We start from the raw sequence: 23,151 nt of genomic DNA, 5'->3' as shown, positions 1-23,151 counted from the left end.
CAGTGCTCTCCACCATCAAAACACCAATTGAGGGAATATCTTTTTGAAAGAATGGTGTTCAAGGTGCATTAAAGCTGTTCTGGCAGATTACTAACACACTTTGTATTGAATTTTCATCTAAATTGTCACCCATCTGTATGCATGCTGCAGAAGCCTGCAGTCTTGTAGTGAACATTATATGCAACAGGCCTATATAAATTCTAAATGCAGTAATCTCTGTGTATTCCAGTTCAGGATTCTTGGCTAAATTTACATTACATTTTAAACTGCATTCTGTATACAGTTATTTTTTTTGTATAGTGCACTATATTATTCTGTATTTCAGACATGTAAATCTGATGTTATTTCTTTACAAACTAACTTCAGCACAAACAGTATGCATTCCTATCCAGGCTCCTCGGCAAAATTTATATTAAATTTTCCAGACACTGCCTTTTGGACAAAAAATTAAGAAAATAGAGTTGGTTGATTGGTTGGATGGATGGCAGGAGGGATGGGATTCCTTATTATTATTATTATTATTATATTGTTTTTATTGTTATCACTATCGTTATTGCTCTTATTATTGTTAATATTATTACTGCTGTTTTATAAGAGCAACTACAAAATACTATTATAAGAAAAATTGTTACTAAATGATAGTGAAATGGTAATTACTATTGAGCATGAAATTGACCAAGTCGTAGTTGCAAAGTTGAACCAGTAGATGGAATCCTTAAATGCCATCGTTCCCACAATCCCTCCCTCCCTTAGCGAATAGATTTCAGCAGCATGCATTTACAAACCAAACCATGTTTACTCAGCTTTCACAGACACTCCAAATCATCCAAATGGAGGAATCAGGAAGGGACTGCTGTCTGCTGTTATAGCACCGCTCTCACAACTATGTCTCCCTTTTCCCTTCTCAGCCATGGACAAGCTAATCGTGCTCTTGTTTTTGCTGACATTGTTCATATTCAGTAAGGATGGCAGAGTCACTGCTGGCTTTAAAGGCTCGGCCCGTGCCAGCCTCACCCTTAATGATGGCACCCAAGACCAACTGGCATACCATCACAACAACCAGGACCGTCATGATGGAGGGCCCTCTGTCCAAAAAGGTAGGATTTGCATGTCTCTTACTGTGTGTTATGATTTCACCTACTTTATTTTAACTCATTCCATAGCAGCTATAGGATAAATATGCAAAACAGCAAAGTGCCAGGTGGTTTCTGTTTCTCAGATGACTTTCTACTTCATGTACAAGTTCAAGTGCTACCCTACATAGGCGACTCTCACAGGATGAAAAAAAAGATGTCTGTCCTCAAAGTCATAGGCTGCACTAGATATCTGATAGGGACTCAGGGATCCATTTGGGACTCAGCCAATAGTCTTTATATTTGCTAGTCCAAGAAATTGGACAATGGGAGTCACTCTGGGAAGGGTGCAAATAATTTAGGAGACAATAAACATACTTCCTAGCTAAAGTGAAAACTTTTGTGTGCAGAAATTATATATATTCCTGTGACTAATGTATTGACTAATAATCATCATAACAGACCACATATAACCAAAATTACAACTGCAGACCTGATTTCTCAATACACACAGCTTTTTACCCATATTTATTCAACAATTCTATCTTAAACATCTACACAGCTATAGTCCCCTCCAAAAGTATTGGAATGGCAATGCCAATTATTTTGCTTTTACAATACACTGAATACAGTCAGATTTCAGATCAAAAGATGAATATGAGATGATAGATCAGAATTTCATCTTTCATTTCCTCATATTTGCATCTAGATGTGTTAGACAACTTAGAACATGGCACATCTGGTGACAGATCATCCAATTTTTGGTGAGCAAAAGTACTGGAACAGATACTCTTGAAGTAAATAACACTTAATATTTGGTTGCAAATCCCTTGCTTGCAATAGCTGCATCATGCTTTTCTCCCAAAGACAGCTCTCTGGTCTTCATATTGGTTTATCCTTTTAAAGAAAAAATGCAGTCTTCACAGGCAAAACCCAGGGCTAAAACCAAGAGTAGACCTTCAGAGCTATGAACTGTTAAACAATCAATCTTACAGCGAACACCCTAACAACAAGAAACACCTGTCAGTTACATGTTCCAATATTTTTGATCATTAGAAAAATGGTTGGGTTCAAACAAAAGATGCCATGTTGTTTGACACATCTAGATGTAAATATCAGGAAATGAAAGCTGAAATTTTTATCTATCATCTCATATTCATCTTTTGATCTCAAAAAATTCATCTTTTGACCTCTAACAGGACCAACACACACACACACATACACATTTTTCTCTAGAAAGGGTTTGAGTTGTGTGTGCACAGTATCACTGTGTACACTATGTACATTGACTCAGTGGGTTTCTGTGGAAACATAACTTGCTTTTAGGGAAGCACCAATAACATTTTCTCATTTTCAGTATAATAACAATATTACAGCTCTGGGTACTGTCCGAAACCAGATACTGATCCAATACTGACATGTCTGTGTAAACTAGCCAATTATCTACAAGATTCATCTGTGAAGTAAGCTAAACATCACAGGATTGATGGCGGTGGGTTTTAAGGCAATTTGTGTCTGAGACATGTGTTGTCATTTCATATCACATGGAATAAAATACGCCAGTGGACCAGATTGTATTATCCTAATATTATTCTATTATCCCATATTATCTCAGATTGTATTATCTGATACTGATCCAGTGCTTCAGGCCAATATGAGCCGGATTCCAAAACTGCAACCCCTTCTTGCTTCAAAATACAAAGCTTGATCGGATAACTTGCAAGCGATTTTAAATAGCTTGCTAAAACATATAATATTTAAAACAAATTAAAACAAATATTTTAATTTCAGCTATGTACTGTATATTTTATATATAATGTAATCACTTATCTGGCTTCCTGTTGCTTTGCATCAACTTTAAATCATTGGCGCTTGCCTACAGAGTAACCAGTGGAACTTCCCCAACCAACATAGAGTTATCAGGCTTCGGACTGTGAGTGAAAAGCTCCTGGTGCTACCACCACCATGTGCTAAATGTAAAACCAGACTGTTGTTATATCGGGTACCAGGGAGGTTAAAAATTTGCCTGAATTTGTTTGCTCTATAATCGAAGATTCCATTATAAACTTAAAAGAAAATGCATGAAGCTGCATCTCATCTGAGAGTGCAGAAATTACTATCTTCATAGTAACTAAAAGTTACTTTTTAATCAGTGTTTGCATTTCTGTGTACTTTCACTTCATCCAGCTAATGTGTTTACTAATTTCCCCAGTTGAGCTTCCTGCAACTGTCTCATATTTGCTTCTGGTCATTTAGTTCTGCACAACTTAGCCGTTTAGTTTACCACTGCTATATGCTTGGACTATAAATTGCCTCACTTGTAAAGCTGCCTCGCATGTCTTAAAGCAGATTATTTTGTATATTTGTGGAACCAAGCACACCACCACTAATGGTCAAAAGAAAAACACATGGAATTGTAAGTAGATGCGAGAAGTGATATGGAGCTGATTTCTCCTTCTAGCTGAGTGTAGATTCATGCAGCCTGACAAGGACAGTCATGTCAGGTGACTACACAGAGTGAAACACCCCCCTAGATTTTGTGTGCATTGGGGCTAATACATTTCAGCTAATGTTGCTGACACATCATCAGCAGTGATGGAGAATGTGAAATACAGTTGTGGGTGTAATGAACACGAACGAGGTGGATTAATTATTCCATCATCCCCAAATGCCCCCAATGCACACATTGTCAAGTCAAATTACAAATAACACGAAAAGACAGACTTTTTAATATGTTTGGTATTCGGAGAAAACATGCAATAAACGTAGTTGAGCGTTATAGTCTTAAAACAATTTGAAATTATGAATACATAATTTTTTAAGTGTGTGTGTAAGTGTAATAGTTTGCCCACATACTTCTTATTATGCCATCGATGAGATCTTATGATATAATGCATTGTTCAACATTAATAATGGGTGTTCACCAAGTCAAGTCAGTATAACGACTGCATACTGCACGACTAACAGTCATGTAATCATTCTGGATTTTGTCCCAGCGCATCAGTAAGGCTGAATGTCCTTTCATACAGGAAACAGCTTAATGCATAGCTTGAGTCTGCCAAACTGCTCCCTCCTGCGCTCCTCTCCATCTGCTGTTTTTTACAATGCCATACAGTGAAGCTTACAAAATAACTAGCCTTTACAACAGTGACTCTTAACCCAAGTCCTCTAAGTCCATGTTATTGCTCCATTTTGACTGCTACAACCCAACCCTGGCTAGAGAATAAAAACAAAAATGATCAAATGGGCTGTGTGGGAAACTGAAATGTTCAACCATGGAGTATTTCCTGTGTTCAAATGTGCTAAGAGGTGTTTAGTGAATAACTGTATGCTGGTTATTAAACCTGACCATTCATAATTATCCAGAAGGAAGGTACAAGGTGGAGTACAATTGCTACACTTGAGCAATAGTTCATCCTGAGATGCTAATATGGCTATCTAATGAATCTTAATGAGGATCTCTTTGTAATGCTAGTATTCATGTGTTATTTGCAACTTTAGTGTTGTTGGGTGAAGTATTCCATTATATACTATAGATATGTCAAGGAGCAAACCAAACACCCCTCACACTTGATTAATTCAAGTTTTTCGTTTTATATACTATGCAGCAACAACAATAAACATGAGGTAAAATCTATGATCATTCAATAACCTATCTTCAGTGCACACTATCTTCAATGTTTTAACATAGTGTGCCTACTTTCCCTCCCATTTACCTCAATATAGTTTTTAATTTTGTTTAAAAATTAAGCCTATTTGGCCATGACTGGGGACAGGACTATTAGTGGAAGTCAAGAAATAATAATAATAATAAATGGGATATACAGTACACTCACCAAACATTTTATTAGGAACACTACACTAATACTGAGTAGAGCCTCCCTTTGCTCTCAAAACAGCCTCAATGTTTTGTGGCGTGGATTGTACAAAGACAGTCGTGGCCTAATGGATAGAGAGTCAGCCTTGTAACCCAAAGGTGAACCTGAAGGTCGTGGGTTTGATTCTTGGTTCCGGCAGGGATTGTAGGTGGGGTGCCCTCTCTTTCACCCTCAATACCATGACTGAGGTGAGACCCTTGAGCAAGGCACCGAATCCCGGGCGCCGCAGCAAAAAAAGGCTGCCCTCTGCTCCGGATGTGTGTTCACTACTGTGTGTCTGTGCGCGCACTTTGGATGGGTTAAATGCAGAGCACAAATTCTGAGTATGGGTCACCATACTTGGCCACAAGTCACTTCACTTCACAAGATATTGGAAATATTCCTTTGAGATTCCAGTCCCACTCAATTCCTGCAGATTTTTCAGATGCACTTTCATTCTGTGAATCTCCCATTCTACCACATCCCAAAGATGTTCTATTGGATTCACATCTGGTGACTGGGAAGCCCACTAAAGAACACTGAACTTATTGTCATGTTCATGAAACCAGTTTGAGATGACTTTTGCTTTGTGACATGGTGCATTATCATGATGGAAGTAGCCATTAGAAGATGGTAAATTGTGGCCATGAAGGGAAGCACATGGCCAGCAACAATACTCAAATAGGCTGTGGAATTCAAGCAATGAATGATTGGTATTAATGGGCCAAAAGTGTGCCAAGAAAACATTCCCTACACCATTACACCACCTCCACCAGCCTGGACTATAGACACAAGGCAGGTTGGGTCCATGGATTCGTGCTGTTTACCAAGCTACATTTTTCCAATCTTCAACAGTTTTGGTGAGCCTGTACCCACTGCAGCCTCAGTTTTCTCTTCTTGGCTGACAGAAGTGGAACCCAACATGGTCTTCTACTGTTGTAGCCCATCCGCCTCATGGTTTGATGTGTTCTGAGATGCTTTACTGCTCACCACAATTGTACAGAGTGGTTATCTGAGCTACTATAGCCTTTCTGTCAGCTCGAACCAGTCTGGCCATTCTCCATTGACCTCTCTCATCAACAAGGCTTTTCCATCTGCATAACTGCTGCTCACTGGATGTTTTTTTTTTTTAATTTATTGCACCTGAGTAAACACTAGAGACTGATGTGCATGAAAATCCCAGGAGATTTTCAATTCAATTCAATTATAGAAATACTCAAACCAGCCCATCTGGAATCAACAATCATGCCACAGTCAAAATCACTGAGATCACATTTTTTCCCTCATTCTGATGGTTGATGTGAACATTACCTGAAGCTGCTGGCCTGTATCTGCATGATTTTATGCATTGCACTGCTGCCACACGAATGGCTGATTAGATAATTACATGAATGAGTAGGTGTAAAGGTGCTCCTAATAAAGTGCTCAGTGAGTGCAGTTCTCTATATTACAATTACAAGTATTTTTAACACAGTATTTTTCAGTGTTAGTGAATTGTAGATATTAATAAACTGTGGAAGAGTTGGATCTGACATGATAGGAAAAGTCTTGCTTAGATTTTTTAGAAGTTGTTTTTTAACCAAAAAGATGGTTTCTTTAAAAAGCCTCACGAAGTACAAAACTGTCTTGTTAGTAGTAAACAAACAAAACTCTCTCATGTTCTAGCAATGCAAGTGACTTTATAGCATTCGTGATAGAGAAATCCCAACCTGTGCTTATTACTGTCCTTTCATCTTCTCTGACATGCAAATCTCCACCTACTGTCTTTGTGTGTGTGTGTTTGTGTGTGTGCTCAAGACTGTGTTGTAAATGTGATACAGCCTGGCTGATGTTAATGATTTATTCATGTCATGTGCGAGCGTGTTCCTAGTGCATCAGCAGGAAAATCAGTTGAGGTGTCTGAAAGGTGATGAACATGAACATCAAAGGTGATGAATGTGCTAGAACATGAGCAATTTTATAAAGAAGGAAGGATCCATCCTGGAAGCTTTTTTGGTGGCAAGTCTTGAGGCAGTTTTAAACCAAATATTTTGGCCTGGTGATCCAGAATATTGTCAGATTTTCAAGTCCAGAGTTACACAAAAATTCAAATAGAAACTTGATTTATAATTTATATAAATAATGCTACTAAGCCCTATTGCTGTGAAAGTATAAGCATAAATATGTGTAACAGTTAATAAACAAATATATAAATTTACATAAATTTTAGTCGAGCATTCATTTTGGAAACACAGGTGTTGGTAGATCAAACCATCCTGTTTATTCCAGATCAAATATGAGCAAAATATCATTTTAGTTACATTGCTTTTTTACTTGAATTACACTGAATATCTTTTTCCACTAAAGATGAGCTCAGAGTGGATTATACTGGATTTAACGATTTCCTTAGGAGAGATCCAGTGATATGAGAGTACTTTATGAATATTGATTTCCTGATCTACACTATGATGGAGTGTATAAAGCAGGAAATAGCAGCTCCACTCCTTGTGTGCCAAAAGGCAAAGTAAAGCATGCACAGTAAAGCATGAGTGGATGTATATATGTATATTTTTTGCCAAATAATGATGAAATGATGATTTTATTAATAATTTCTGAAAAAAACAAGGAATCTGTAAACTAAAACAAAATAATCTTTGACCCATATACATGCTATATCTCAGAGTACATGATAATGTCACATCTTTATCTTTTTTTTTCTTTTTTTTTTTTTTTTTTTTTTTTTTTTTGCTTAACCTAAGTGCAAATACAGTAGATGATGATGCCTAGTAAGATGTGCATTGTTTGATAAAACTTGTCCTACTCTGGCTGAACCTAGCCATTATTTAATGTGTTAGCCTGAGAATACAACATGACTCATATCGTCAGGACAATGAATCATCTGTAACTCATGAAAGTAGGCCAGTTATAAAAATAAACTGATTTTGATATGGATGCACTTTCACATTATAGTGCTTCTGGCGTTTTAGAGTTTCTTTATGCTTTTCACCAGAATTCCTCCGAGGTGAACCCTGACTGCAGTTTCCCCAGTCAGCAAAGTGTGCTCAGACTCATTTTGTTACTATATGAGGTAACTTTTCATAATTCTTAATTCCAAGGTCGCTATACTTATGAACCAGATGTCAACAAAAGCTAACCTATATTCCATTACACACGACAGAAACAAAGCAAAAGAGCTTTCAGAGCTTTCTAAAAGCTGAAAAAAAAAAACAGGAGATGGATCTGTGATAACCTAATAAGAGAACACATTCACCTACCACTTAGTACTCTGGCCATTAAATGCAATTAAACGTAAAAGCATTTCTTAAGCACCACTATGCTGCACCAAGATCAGGATGGCTTGATGATAACTAAAACACATCTTAGGAAGCATAAGGTAACAAGGCTTGGCATTTAGCACTGACAGGAAGCACTGTCAGATTGAGACACTACACATTTAGTGCTGTTGAGAATAGAGGCACGAACAGGAAAAGAGATGAAACAACCCACAGATAGACGAAGCACATGTGCAGTACTGGAATCTCATCCTACAAATTGACCAGTCATCTTTACACAAAGGCTATGCACCATGCACGACAAACCATTTTTACTGTAGCTCCATAAAATATAGTAGGATTATAGTAATCTGTCATCATTCTACCCCAAGGCAAATTTATTATGCCTTCTGTCAGCCTGATTACCTCTTCAGTAAGAGTAATGGCATGTTAAAGATGAAGTGTCATCACAAAGCATGCTTGCTGATCATGACTGTTAAAAATCAATTAATTATGAAAATATTTCCCTTCCATTAAGACACAAGGCAAAGCGTAACAAAATCATCACAAACATCATATCAATGAAGACTCTTATTAATGACCATCTAAGATTTATGCACTCTCTGATACAGTTTTTGATGATATAAAAGGAAAGCTCATAGGGGTTATTAATAGTCCTGTAATGTTCTAGCAAGTCTGGTTACGCCCATAAGTGAAAAGGGAGAAAATCGCATTTAAAGATTCCATTCTGACTTTGGCGCAGGAGCATCACAGACATCCAGGATCTGATAAACTGAACTGTCCAAAAACGTTAAGTCCTCACATTCACTGTGTTAGGAACTCGTACTTAGCTAGCAGGGTTTTAGACAGCTTTAGACAGATGAACTGTTTTTACGACCACATTTGTTTGGTTTCATACACAATATGATATTGGCAGAAAGATATTCAAGTTGATTAAAAAGTAAATAAAAACACTTCCACATTGTTTTAGTGAAATACTGTATATTTATGGTTTCTTAACGCTGAACCATCAAATTATGTTACAGGCAGAAAAACACTATTTTGAGTCATTCTTTTTTGCATTATTATCAGAATTCCAACAGTTTTCTTTCAGATTGCCACACACATTTGTTTATTCTTTTTTGTAAGTTTCACATAAAGTATTGTGAAAAGTCTTAGTCACATGCAAAGAACTGCTGTAAAGTAATGACAGCTTCAAAAATAATGAAATTAAATCTTTATACTTAAAAGAAAAATACTACAACCTGCAGTAAAAACTAATAAACTAAACAAACTCAATATTTGGGGTGACGACCCTTTGCTTTTTTGTTTTTCTTAAATAGTAGTCTCAGGTACAGTGTGTGCAGTTTTATAAGGAAATTAGCTGTAAGTGTTACTGAGCATCTTGCAGAACCAGCCACAGTTCTTCTCGAGACTTTGAATATCACACTTGCTTCTTATTTTTGCAGCAAAACCCAGCAGCCTTCATTATATCTTTTGTCTGAAAAGTGCTCTCTTACATAATATGCTGCTTTCTTTACTGACATACATTTTTCTGTAACTTTTTTTTTTTTTTTTTTGGAAAAGTAATGTTTGGAAATATAAAATGTTTTTGTACTGACTCAGTAATGCAGAATTCATAAAATAAATATCTATAATAAAATTTGTTAAAAAAAAAATACTGTGTCTAACACTTTTGCACAGCTCTGTATGTCTGATAATACCTGAAGAAAGAGCATTCAAGCTTTTTAAGAAATGACTACAGCTTCTGTAAGGAGCTAAATGTCAGTCAGTTACTCTGGTCCATTACAGTGTACAAGAAATTACACATAATTTGATATTCTCCTCATTTAATCACCTCTGATTAGAAGTGATTAAAGTGAATAAATCACATGCTGAGAGAAAAGAACATTCAGTGCCTTGCATTAGTATTCACGCACACACACACACACACACACACACACACACATACAAGCTCAGAGACATGAGAAAGTGTTTTACATTGGGGGTGCTGGAATTTTAAGCAGCATATAGCCTATGTGGCATGAGCTATGATGACACACATGAATGATAGTCAAATAATTTTTCTTTTAACAGAGAAAATGTGTTGGTTACAATAAATATACCAGCACAGTTGATTTGTCAAATCAGAAGTGAGGATTAATTTTCCATAACAGCTCTGACAATATTTACAACTGTAAAATAAACCTATCATTTATGTTAATGTGCTCATTCTAATACATTATCATTTCCATAGTAACAGCTCGTCCACAGGGACTTCATATGGCCGATGGTCCACGTAATCTGAGCCTAATAATAAAGGGATTTAAAACGTGACGTTATATAACAAAGACAAGTGTAGGATTGTTGATATGGTGAAGAAGAGGAATAATATCTCCAACATATAAACTTAAAAACTATTCAAAAATTTTTCAACCTATTTATTTGTCAATATATTGTTATTATTTGAAATGGATTTAACTGAGATTTTATTTATTTATTTAATCTAAAAAATCTGAACATCCTGTGGCACACAATTAAATTCATTATTAAAAAAAAGGGAAAAAATATGGCACAACCGTGACTCAGCCTAGAGGAGGCCATCCACCAAATGTTGCATCCTTAGATGGTATGCAGGTGAACAGTGATAATGTCATGGGATTCAATGGTTTAGTGTATTTGCAGCATTAACTTCAAAATGGCATTTAGTTATACAAACATTGCTATTCCCCTAAGATGTCAATAACATTGCATTCAAACTTTTACACCTAAAACACAAATGGAGTGACAAAATACTGTATATGCAATCCAGTGCAACAAGAAATGATCAAATATCTGAGGGTCACTCTGTGGTCTGTCTATATCTAATGGACAGGACTATACGCACTCTGCGACAAGAGACTAAAATACAAGCAGAAGAACATAATATATGCAGTCCAATGCAGGAAGAAATGAGCAAATTTGTACAATAGTGAGACTTTTACAAGCACTCATCCCCATGTGTTATCCAGAATTCTCTGTCTGAAATCACTATAGACCAAAACAGTCATCTCTTAATTCAAATTGATTAATTATAACTGTGCCAAGCGTGAAATTATTTTTTTTAATCCTGTCATGATTAAGTCTAACATCCTGAAACTCTGTCACTACAGCCATAAGAAAATTGATTTTGTAATCTATTAATAGTCTCACAGGATTAATTAAATAAGATTTCTGTTCATTTTATTGACATTCAGTGAGTTCTTCAGCTGCTTTTTTTACGCTGGCCGTGTGAAAATAAGATGAGTTTGCATTTCGTAAGGCACATGGAGCCAAAATGCCTCTGATATCACCTCCACGGGGAAATGCCCTTCTCTCAATACACAGATATTTTTGTCCCTACTAATGCCATGAATTAATCATACATTTTTTCTGCCTCTCTGACATCCTGTGGGAGACTAGAGCAGCTATGATGAACTGCTTACGATTTGGGTTCATTATGAAAGTCATGTAGTGTGCAAAATCCACATAAATCAATACTAGTTCCAATACTGAGGCTATTTTGGAGCATTTGTCAGAAATAATTCTCTTCTTTACTTGCATTAATTTCATACATCAGTGAGATGGCTGGGATCTCTGGACAAGCAATCTTTATAATTCAGTGACTATTGAGTGTAGTGCTGAAAGACTAATTCACAGCTATTCATTACTCTGTGGGAAACCATGTAGCTTCTAAATGGTCTAAATTGATTACAGTGCCTTTTAAATAAAGTCAGCATAATAGTTCAGTGTTTGTCTCCACTCTGTGATTGAGAAACAAGTCATTTTTTTCTAACCTGCTTGTCACTCTATGATTCATCCCTCAGATGTCACCATATGCTGTGTGCTTCATTCATATTAGAGTTTTGAAACCGTGTTATTGAATGAGGGAGTTCCTCTTATGTACAGAGCTATACAGTGAATAAATAAAAGACAGGAACTGATTTGAAGAACTGTTTGCAACATCATGTTAGTCACAGCAGACTGATGGTAGTGATATCTAACCTTCAAGCTTAGTTTAAACGCTATGCTATATCCCTGCATTGGGTTAAATTAGCCATGAAATGCCATGAGCTCTGTAAACATGGTTAACCAGGCCTTTTTGTGAGCATAAAGACAGAGAACAACAGAATGTAAAGAGAAAAATTCCTTAAAGGTGTATATTAACCTTTAAGCGGGGACATTCATGACTGTGATGCACTTTTTCCTCACCCATGCACCCATAATATAATGCCTGAGTTGGGGACAAAACACACAATTTTGACCCAATTATTTTTGATCAGATAGACCTATTCCATGTGGGTGGATCCTATGGACACCTGGTTTAAAGATATTTATGGCAACATTATTAATATGGCAAGATTGGTTGATGGTAGAGTGTACTTTAAATGATTTAATAAATAAATGATTAAAGAATGACAAATTCTTGTCATTCTTGCATTCACCCAAAATACATGAGCACATAGCACTTATCAACATAATTGTATAGATAATGCTATATTATTTTATTTAGTATATTTCCTCATCCCCCTGTGGCTACATGACAACTTTGAGGTAACAAAAGAATGACAATTTCAAATCTGCAAATCAAAGTGCATGAGTAATACAAAAGACATCCTGTGCATAGATGATGTATTTTTTTCTCTATCAACTGTCTAAGTAGAGTATTTATTAAAAATACATGATGGATTAATTTTTGGATTTATTTTTGTGAAATCGCTGGTGTAGGCAGTGTTGGAGCATTACTATTACTCTCATATCAAATCAGCTTTTAGCCTAATAGCAGGGCCCATTTGGGTTTAGGGTATTGTGTCTTTTGAATCCATTTAGAAAGCTAATGGGTTCATTTGTAGAGTGTCTTTACGCACCCAAAAACCCAAAAGTACACAACACAGCTGATTATAATAGAATTACGAGACATAAGCAGGGTAGTACTAAAGCTGTACTGATATGGTCTCAACGCTTTACACACTAGAGGGAAATTACTTTTTTATTCATGTTTGGGTGGAAGAGCTAGACTAAATCTAAAAAAGACTTAGGCCACAATATAGAATAGAGAAATACTATATGCATACATCAGCTTTTTAAGGCTCCTCACTTTTGTTTAATCCCAACATGCAACATATTACATGAAGTGCCTGCATCCCTATAATTCATGGGTCAAGTGTGTTGGAATCTGGAACAGAACAGAATCATATCTACTGCATGTTGATAAGTGTGTATTAGTGTAAAAAAAAAGCATCTCTAACCATGATTCTGTTGCTCCAGAGTCAACGTTCACCCTCAGGGTTCAGGTGAAGAATGCAGTGAGCCAGCAGCCCCTGAGCCACGCATCTGTGGAAGTGTTTGCAAACTACACACTCATCAACTCCACCACGACCGGCAGGGACGGAGTCACCGTGCTCAGGGTGCCATACACACACAGCCGGCCTCTCGTGCTGGTGGCCAGGAAAGATGGCTACATCCAAACACCGTTGCTGTGGAAAACCAGCAAAATACCAAGTAAGTAAAAACAGCGTGTAACATATCAAAGTGGTGACCACTGGTGAATTCTGTGAGCGGGGCGAATGTAGTAGTATGACTTTTGTGAGAATAATCATAAAAATATACTTTAAGAATTATTACTCATTACTTACTGAGCAACTATTTTTATGCATTTGGCTCATGTTATCAAAGGGGTTTTGGGTGTCTATTTCCATTTAATTTAATTGCTAATAATTCGATTGAAGATCTGATAAGTTAAATTATATCAAATAAACGGTATTGTAATATTTTTGTGTATATTTTTCAGTTTTTTCATCTGTGACACTGCCACTTTTCTACCAAAACCAAGGAAACATATGGCTGTTTGAAGATTTGGTGGTCATAACAGGCAAAATGTCTGGTATGTAGCTATGGTTTCTGTACTATGACCCAGTACATGTCATGTTGCTTACTAGCTACACATGTTCATCTCTCTACATTATGTGTTTATAACCAGATACTGTGCCTCCTGCAAATGTGCAGTTCCCAAAGAGGCTGCTCTCTCTTCCAGACAACAACATCTCTTCATTAACAGCCTATCTGACTGTCCCTCGACTTCCTGCAGAGAAACATTTCTTCCCCAACACCACAGGCATCATCATGAGCAAGTCAGGTACAATATAACTCGCCTAAACATGGATGTGTAAGTTATACTGTAACAACAGTTTTTAGAGCCTGTGTATGTTTTATATTCACAGGATATAGGAGTGTTGATTTAAACCCAATTGCAGCAATTAGTGTCCTCCTCTTGTATAATGGAATGGATGTGCAGATATCAGGCCCTGTCCAGATCACACTGCCTCTTGCTGAAAGCAGCCAATCACAGCTCTCCTATACTGTCCCAGCCTGGTCATTTGACAGAAAGACTGGTAGGTTTTGTCTTCCTTGGATCACAGATAGTAAATGATGTTCTGCCATAGAAATACTAAAACAAGGCTCCAGAGTTGTGCAGAAATGAGGGAAAGGAAGGAAGAGAAAGGAATGAAGGACAAAAGGAAGGAAGGATGAGAGAGGGAAGAAGGATGAGAATCAAATGTGTATTAATTGTGCATTTCTTATTTAGTAACAGCAGAAAAGGTCCTTATGCTACTGTATACTTTCTTCTTTAAATAAAAGCTTGGATTGTTTTAGAAACCTGTGAATGACATTATGGTAATACTTAAGAGTTGGTCTACATTACACCTACATAAACCTTTCATGAAAATTAACATAAACCCAATAAACATTTTAAAGGCTTATTCCAATTGTCTTTATGGCAGCTGACCTCTGCTGGAATGTGCCTGTTTTGTGAGTTTGTACTGAAAAGCTTATGTAGGCATCATGTTACTAAAATGATTATTTAGGACAGTGTGCTTTTGTCCATGCCAGGTGCATGGGTGAATCGTGGTCTGGGAACAGTTAAAATGGAGAACAGACATTTGGTTTGGGTCTACACTGCTCCCCATCTGGACTATTGGATTGCTGCCCCTTTTCCCACAGCCACTGGTAGAAATGATTTTTCTGGCACATGCAGAACAATTAGATTCACAGTGTATGGCTTTAGATGTTTATGATTTTATTTCTTCCAAACATAACCAGATGTTCTCATTCTTGAAAATCTAGGTTACATGGGACATGAAAGCACTCTGGACTTCATTTCATACAATGCATACCTTCTTGTTCCAGTAGTAGGAGGAGGTTTATTTATTGCTGTTGGATTGCTTGCTGTGGTGTCATGCTACTGTAGGTAAGGCCATTTTTATATCATTTCCATGTGTATTTCCACTATTTTCCTCACTGTAAAATCACTGTAGCACAATAGTGCTGGCTGCAATGGTTATATTAATGTGCTTATGCTTATACACACAAATTGACTTGTATGGTGGATGCTCCACATAATGGATTTATAGATCAATGACATGGTGAAGCTTTTTGTGAGGACAACTTTATTTAGCATTTTTGGAAGGAATCTCTAGCATTAGTGCTTAGTAACAGACAGATGTAAAGATGTAACTAAGTTTACCAGCACAGGAAAGTCTTCAGGATAGAGAACTACATGGTTTCTCAGTAATTTTACAAGCTACATTTTTTGTCTTATTAATCTCAGTAAGGCAATGACTGCTTATATACGCAAGTGATAACAAAGAACTAACTTGTTTATGGACATTCCACAATATTAAAAGTAAATATAACTGGATAAAATGTATGAAGTGTAATCCCTTAAAAGAAATGTACATTTGCAAATTGCTGTGGTATAAGAGGAATAAAACACTTTTATACCATTATTGGGATGTGAAAAATAATCAACATCTGGGTGGTAACAGTAACTTCACTTAATGTTGGGATGTTTTACACCACTCTCTTACTGATTATTTTTCTATAACATCATGCCCTACTGTGTTTCATTCCTTGCAATAACAAGGTTTAAGCAGAAGAGTCTTTGGAAGCCGGGATACATAAAACTGGTTTTGTTTTGACACAGAAAATAACCATTGATCTTGACAAAACTCTCACCAATATCTCAAACCTGAAATAAACTGAAAAGCTGATTCAGTACAGTGTTTGAAAAAACAGATCAGTAATAAATCATTTGTGCTGATCCACTGTGAACAAGTCCAACAGAATGTAATTCACATTGTCTTTGCAGTGTTGTGTTGTATTAGATGCTTGTCAGTGTTACATGTTCTGCATCAATTTGAAAGCTTTTATTGATATTTTCACAATATATGAAACCTAAGAGGAACCAAATAGTATGCAATGGTATTTAAGGGTTGTGCACAAGGTTTCCAAGTATACATGCCCTTTAGTCTTACTGTATTTATCCCAGCTTTATATATATATATATATATATTCTATTTATATATATTTTATATTTTTTCCTTTAGAGACTCCCTGTGTAAGCAAAAAAGAAAGCAAGTCCACAGCCGAAAAACAGCAGTTCAGAAGAAAGAACACACCACTGGTAGAAACAACAGCAACGAGCAGTTGGACATTTCTGTTAAAGCTCCTACACCTCGCAAACACAAGCATCGTTCAGCTGCATTTCAAAGCATGTCAGTCTGTAAGAGGGATCAGCCTGAGATTAAAAGGAAATTCAGTAGGGGTATGGGGAAAACTGGCCAGGCAGAAACTCAAATCCATGAAAACATCGCTAAAATTGCTCAGGAGTCTTCAAAAACCTCACAGACACCAAAAAACTTCAACAGTAGTGAGCTTGTGATACCCGTCTCTCTGCATGAAAATGTGTGTCTTCCAGAAAGCTTAGTTCTGTATAACCAGTCTGTAGCATTGATTCAGGTTCCAAACCACATCACTTCATCAGACCAAGCATCAGGAAGCAGGTCCGCCACGCTATCTAGGAAGGCAGACCAGTACAGTGGCCTGGAAAAAACAGTTAACAAGCAAACTTTACCAAAAATGGCACTACTCTCAGAGGCCCTAACTATGGAGATGCCATATGGAGAGCCCAGAGCTAAAGGCTGGAGCTGCTTGTTGGAGTCTGTGTCTGTCCCAGACACCCTGAACAAAGCTACAGAGATGGACACTTCCTGTGGGACTCATCAAGGAAGCTCTGAGCAGACACTACTGGAGCTGTCCAAAAGCAAACCCTTCCCTCATCCAAAAGCCTGGTTCGTTTCTCTGGAAGGAAAACCTGCTGCACAGGTCTGCCACTCCATCGTAGACCTTCGGAAATGTCACCTCCTACTTACTGACAGTCATGACATCAGCCTGGACTCAGGGGTCGACCTCAACGAGCAGCATCGGAAGCAGAACCAGAGCTATCAGAAAATAAACGCAGCTCACACACGGGCAATCAACTCAGAGGATGCAGATCTGAGCAGCTGTGAGAGTGGTACAATCATAGCCTGCACCCCAAAAGAGCTCTCGCTCAAAATCACGCACCAGAGCAGCGGTGGAATCGTGTCCAACTTGCCAGAGGAGAAATGTGATGATGACACGTCATATGAGGGCAGCGAATGTGTGCCAAGCCCTCAAGTACAAAGGCTCAGGAAGGCAAGGGACAAGCCAAAAAGCACCTGGCACCTGAGGGAGGAAAGACCACTTATGAAGCTGAACTAAAAGCACATTGCTGAAAATGTTTTTATCATCATCATCATCTTCATCAGACCACAAAGATTATAAAACCTATGACTATAAAGCCGTCATGTTCAAACTTTAAGTGGTTCCTTTCTATTAAATGTCTTCTTTTTTGTCCTTTATGCATATTACCCTTGCAAAGTTAGGTAATATTTATTTATGTATATTTCTTTAACTGCAACGGGTTTATTTATTTGTTTGTTTTACACAGACCTACTCCACTTAATTTCACAGTGAAATTGTACCTAATCCATGTATAATTGTAAACCTCATCATAACTGAATGAAGCTTAATGCAAACATTTAATTCTGAGCTGTTCTTTCTTTTTTTTTTAACCCAAAGATTGTATTAATTATAAAGATTCCTATTGTTCTGATGTTAATTCCCCAAAGCAGTCTGAATGCAGAAAGTATTTAATTCTATTGTATGAAATTACAAGTGCACTGTTTTTATAGCTACTTTTAGTTAATTTCTAATGATCTGTCATAAAATAGGCCAAGACCTCTTGACACTTGAGACGTTTTGTAGGCATTTGGTGTGGAAATCAATCTTAAAGATAAGCTGCTACTTTGTAAATATGTTTTCTCATGCCATGACTGCATAAAAAGGCCTACTGCATGCTTAACACATATGGTGACATTTTGTGTTACACTGCTTTGCTATCAGCTGCCATATGTTTTCCATATGCAAATAAACAATTATGACTGTTTCTCTATGAAGAATTTGTGTAAATGTCCCGTTCTGTTTTTTTTCTTCATTAGGTGGCCAAGCACCGAAGGTGCATAGGCACCCTATTATTACATTAACTTTTCTTCTTCTTCTTCTTCTTCTTCTTCTTGCTAGCATGGCAGCCCATGGAACCACCTGGTAAAAAATTGTGAAATTTGGCACACTGATTGGGGAGGGTCTACGGAACATTCTGACCAAATTTGGGCCAATTGCTGCCAAAACTCTAGCACCACCATCGGGTCAAATTTGGACCTAATTTGGACGTGTGTTTATGGTCATAACTTTTGAACCATGTGTCCAAAACTTAAAAGCCAGGCATCCCTGGATTCCCTGGGTCGAGATGAGTTCAACGCATCCTGTGATGTCAATTTCTGCCAAATTAGATTTTCTGCCATCTTGAATTTTGTCTTTTGGTTTTGATCTTCAGAGTAAACCTCACAAAAATTATCCAAATTTTAAATATTCCAAATGGGTTGCCCGTAATGTTCCAACAAATCTGATGGCAAAGCTGCCAAACAGGAAGTGAGGCTGTATCTCAGCAACGACCTTGCACACTGACACAAATCTTGGTAGGCTTCTTCATGACCATGCACTGTTTCATGATTTTCACTTCCGGGTCAGTGGCCATTTTGGGAGGAACGCATCCTTGCGGAGGCCATTTTGTATCTCCGGCACTATATAAGGCCTCAACCAGCATGTACTGTCATGATGGGTACTGTCATGACTTGCACTTCTGGGTCAGCGGCCATTTTGGGAGGAGCACTTCCTGCAGCGGTCATTTGTATCTCCAGCACTATATAAGGCCTCAACCAGCATGTGCTCATTGCCTGATGGTCTCATCAGTTTACCTTGCGTGCCTGAGCAGCTATCCCACCCTGTTTCCCATGTTAGTCTTCCTGGTTCTGCCTGTCTTTGGTATTTCAGTTAAGTCTGCCCTGCGTTATCGTCTGTCTGCCTGCCGGTTTTTGGATTATTTGGAACTGTTGCACTTGGATTTCTGCCTGCTCCTTTGGATTTGTCTGACTATGGAGATTTGCCTTGCTGGCGTTAACAAGTCAGCCTTAGCGCATCTCCACCACTACAGGACTCTGTAATCTGTTTCATACAGTTTGTGTGGATATTGAGTTCCCTGTTCCCTGCGAGTAAAGACTGTGAACTTGCTATTGTTTATCTGCCTGTTGCTTCGTCCTTTGCTTCAACTCTGCCACCACTGACTGTGTGTAAACCATTGTGCTCATTAAAGACTCTTAAAGTTGAATATCTGTCTGCGTTCTGCATTTGGGTCCGACGCTGGCTTTCTGACACCCTGAGGTTATGCAACAAATTTCGTGATAGTGCCACTTACTGGTCAAAAGTTACAATAACATCCCGAAAATGTTTCCATCTAAGTGCCAATTTTGCTACTCCTCCTCAAAATTTTGTCCAATCTTCACCAAATTTGGCTCGAATCATCTTAAGTCGTGTCTAAACAAAAGTTATCAAAGGAACTCTGATATTTAAAACCATTCTCCCATAACAGATTGGCAAATGCATGAAACTACAAATCCCTCTTGAATCCCTTTGCCTATAGTTATGGCTCTCCTTTCCTGTAGGGTTAGGGTTAGGGTCTGGGTGAGTCTGGGTGCTTGACCCCTGAAAATGCTGCTTGCAGCTTTAATTTTAATTAGACTTGCAACTACATTAATTGCTGACTTGATTCGCCCAGATTAGAACATAAGCTTAAATGTTCACTGTTTGGTCTGTGAATAACCTGCCCTCATGATTCTATGGAAGAAATCAGGGGTTGAAAACCCTTTTGGGGCCCGGGACCTGTTTAACTGTAAAATAAATTTCCCTTAGCACAGATGTACTTTATAAACATAATCCCACTATTCAGATATTAGGTCTTAATTCAAAAGTGTGCAACTGTTTATTTTCTGGATTTTCTGGATTTGTTTATTCCTGAACTTTCCACTGACAGAACACATTGGGCCCAAGTTGTTATTGTTTGTATGGCTACTTGTATGGCTATGGGGAAAAATATCATCCTGGATATCTAGGTGAGCATGGGGGCCATTCAATGGTATCAACTCCTTCATTCTCCAGGAACTGCCTGCATACTCTCGCCACATGAGGCCGGGCATTTTCGTGCACCAGGAGGAACCCAGGACCCACTGCACCAGCGTAGGGTCTGACAATGGGTCCAAGGATTTCATCTCGATACCTAATGGCAGTCAGGATGCCATTGACTAGCCTGTAGAGGTGTGTGCGTCCCGCCATGGATATGCCTCCCCAGACCATCACTGACCCACCACCAAACCAGTCATGCTGAACGATGTTACAGGCAGCATAACGTTTTCCACGGCTTCTCCAGACCCTTTCACCTCTGTCACATGTGCTCAGGGTGAACCTGCTCTCATCTGTGAAAAGCACAGGGCGCCAGTGGCGGACCTGCCAATTCTGGTGTTCAATGGCAAATGCCAATCGAGCTCCACGGTGCCGGGCGGTGAGCACAGGGCCCACTAGAGGACGTTGGGCCCTCAGGCCACCCTCTTGAAGTCTGTTTCTGATTGTTTGGTCAGAGACATTCACACCAGTGGCCTGCTGGAGGTCATTTTGTAGGGCTCTGGCAGTGCTCATCCTGTTCCTCCTTGCACAAAGGAGCACATACCGGTCCTGCTGATGGGTTAAGGACCTTCTACAGCCCTGTCCAGCTCTCCTAGAGTAACTGCCTGTCTCCTGGAATCTCCTCCATGCTCTGGGGACTGTGCTGGGAGACACAGCAAACCTTCTGGTAATGGCACGTATTGATGTATATATTGATTGTATATATATCACATATTGATATATATATACAGAGAGAGAGAGAGAGCTCACGTTTCATAAAAAAAACGAACTGTTTTAAAAAATTCTTATTCAAACTTATCAAATCAAAGGATCAACTCAAAATCAGTTTTTACTAAATCTACTTTTAGCATTCAGTTTTTGTCACTTTCAGCCATTTGGTTAACCAGCGCCCTCTGGTTGTCCTGTTTACAATTTTATAGTGGATTTGGAAAGTGAAAGCAGCACACTCATGCAGCACCCGCAACACAGGAAAAGACAGCACAGGTGCGTATAGACTTACAACAACAATAAACTTTCTTTAGTAATATTTAATGCACTGAGGAAAGAAGTAAAAAAGGAAAGCATTTTTTAACCCCTAAAGTGATCCTAACTAACTACTGCATTGTGCAGTCATACGGAAGCCCTAAAAGCCCTAACCATGCATTATTATTTATGTGTTTCTTGTTTAATGATCACAACTTAATTTTTTCGTGATCTCGACATAACAAAAAGTTGTTTTCTTGTGATCTCGACTTAATTTTCTCCTGCTCTCCACATAACAAAAGTTGTATTCTGGTGATCTCGACATAACAAAAACTCGTTTTCTCACGACGTAATTTTATCCCAGTATGCTGCGGGATTGCACTAAGCTTTTGCTGCCTCCAGAACAATAAAAAAACGTTATGTCGAATACACAGAAAAATTAAGTCAAAGTCTTGTGATCACGATAAAACAACTTTTGTTATGTCAAGATCACAAGAAAATTAAGTCGTGATCCCGAGAAACTATTTGTTATGTCGAGATCATTAGAAAACAAGAAATAAAAAAAAAACCATAATAGTGCACGGCCTCTTAGGGCTTCTGTACAGTCAGGAGTTTGTTAGATTTTTTTTCTTTGCACGCTTATACTTGGACTAAAATCTGCATTTTCCATTTCAGGAAGAATGGACATAATCACAAGTAAGAAGGTGAAGCTTATTAAATGGTTACGCATGGACGAATACATTTTGCAGCACGTCCAATCTAGGATGTTGATAACCATGGAGGAATACACAAAACTGAAGAATATCTCAGACCCCGGAACACAGATAATGGAACTCTTGGACCTAATGCTGGTAAAGGGACAAGGTGTTTGCATCGACTTTCTAGACTTGCTGAAAGAAGATGATGTGAATGAAGGCACCCCGGAGCTCAAGGAGTGGATAACATCAGTAAATACCTCAGGTAACTGAGATTTATACAGTGTTACCCTGCACTCAGTGCTGTAAACTACACGCCATCTCCAAGTCAGCAAACTCTCAAATGCACACAATCCGAACTGCCGGACGTCACCTGGTCATTTCACCTACTGTCCTGCTTATACACTCCACTAACTCAAGATAAATTAACACTTTTCCAAAATATATTACAATTGGATGAAATGTCCTCTTCAGAACAAAATCAAAATAGGTGTCATAAATCACGATACTCATGTGACCTTGATATTGATGTCCAGTTTGGTATTGCAAATAGAGGTGGCATGATACCACTTTTTCTTTTCCGATACCTATACTGAAACTTTTAACGGATATCAATACTCAGCCACAGCGCCCAAGCTTTAAAATGATTTTTAAAAACTGAAACACTTAGAAAAAGAAAAAATACATAGCTTAAAACACAATTTGCACAAAACCATAGCTTTCACACAAAAATCACTTACACTGCAAAAATAACATACACATTATAAATATAATAAAAATCAATCCTAACAAAAAAAAAAAAAACAGAATAAAGTCTCCTCTATAGGTTCAAATTTTTAAAAAATCTTTTCCAAATCCA

At 38.0% G+C, this 23,151-nt stretch overlaps 1 protein-coding gene across 1 annotated transcript; it reads left to right on the top strand.

Moving 5' to 3' along the window:
* The first annotated feature begins 766 nt into the window (after positions 1-766).
* LOC113547154 (protein FAM171B) lies at positions 767-19,756 on the top strand. The gene is made up of 8 exons (XM_026947399.3): positions 767-1,097; positions 13,468-13,701; positions 13,991-14,083; positions 14,180-14,335; positions 14,421-14,591; positions 15,091-15,207; positions 15,325-15,448; positions 16,587-19,756. The coding sequence occupies exons 1-8, from the start codon at positions 911-913 to the stop codon at positions 17,779-17,781; spliced, it is 2,277 nt and encodes a 758-aa protein (XP_026803200.3). The 5' UTR covers positions 767-910; the 3' UTR covers positions 17,782-19,756.
* The last annotated feature ends 3,395 nt before the right edge of the window (positions 19,757-23,151 follow it).

This window comes from Pangasianodon hypophthalmus, chromosome 5 (genome assembly GCF_027358585.1).
Source record: "Pangasianodon hypophthalmus isolate fPanHyp1 chromosome 5, fPanHyp1.pri, whole genome shotgun sequence".
Classification (NCBI taxonomy): domain Eukaryota; kingdom Metazoa; phylum Chordata; class Actinopteri; order Siluriformes; family Pangasiidae; genus Pangasianodon; species Pangasianodon hypophthalmus.
The sequence above is the reverse complement of the archived record's forward strand: the minus strand, read 5'-3'. Positions and strand labels throughout refer to the sequence as shown.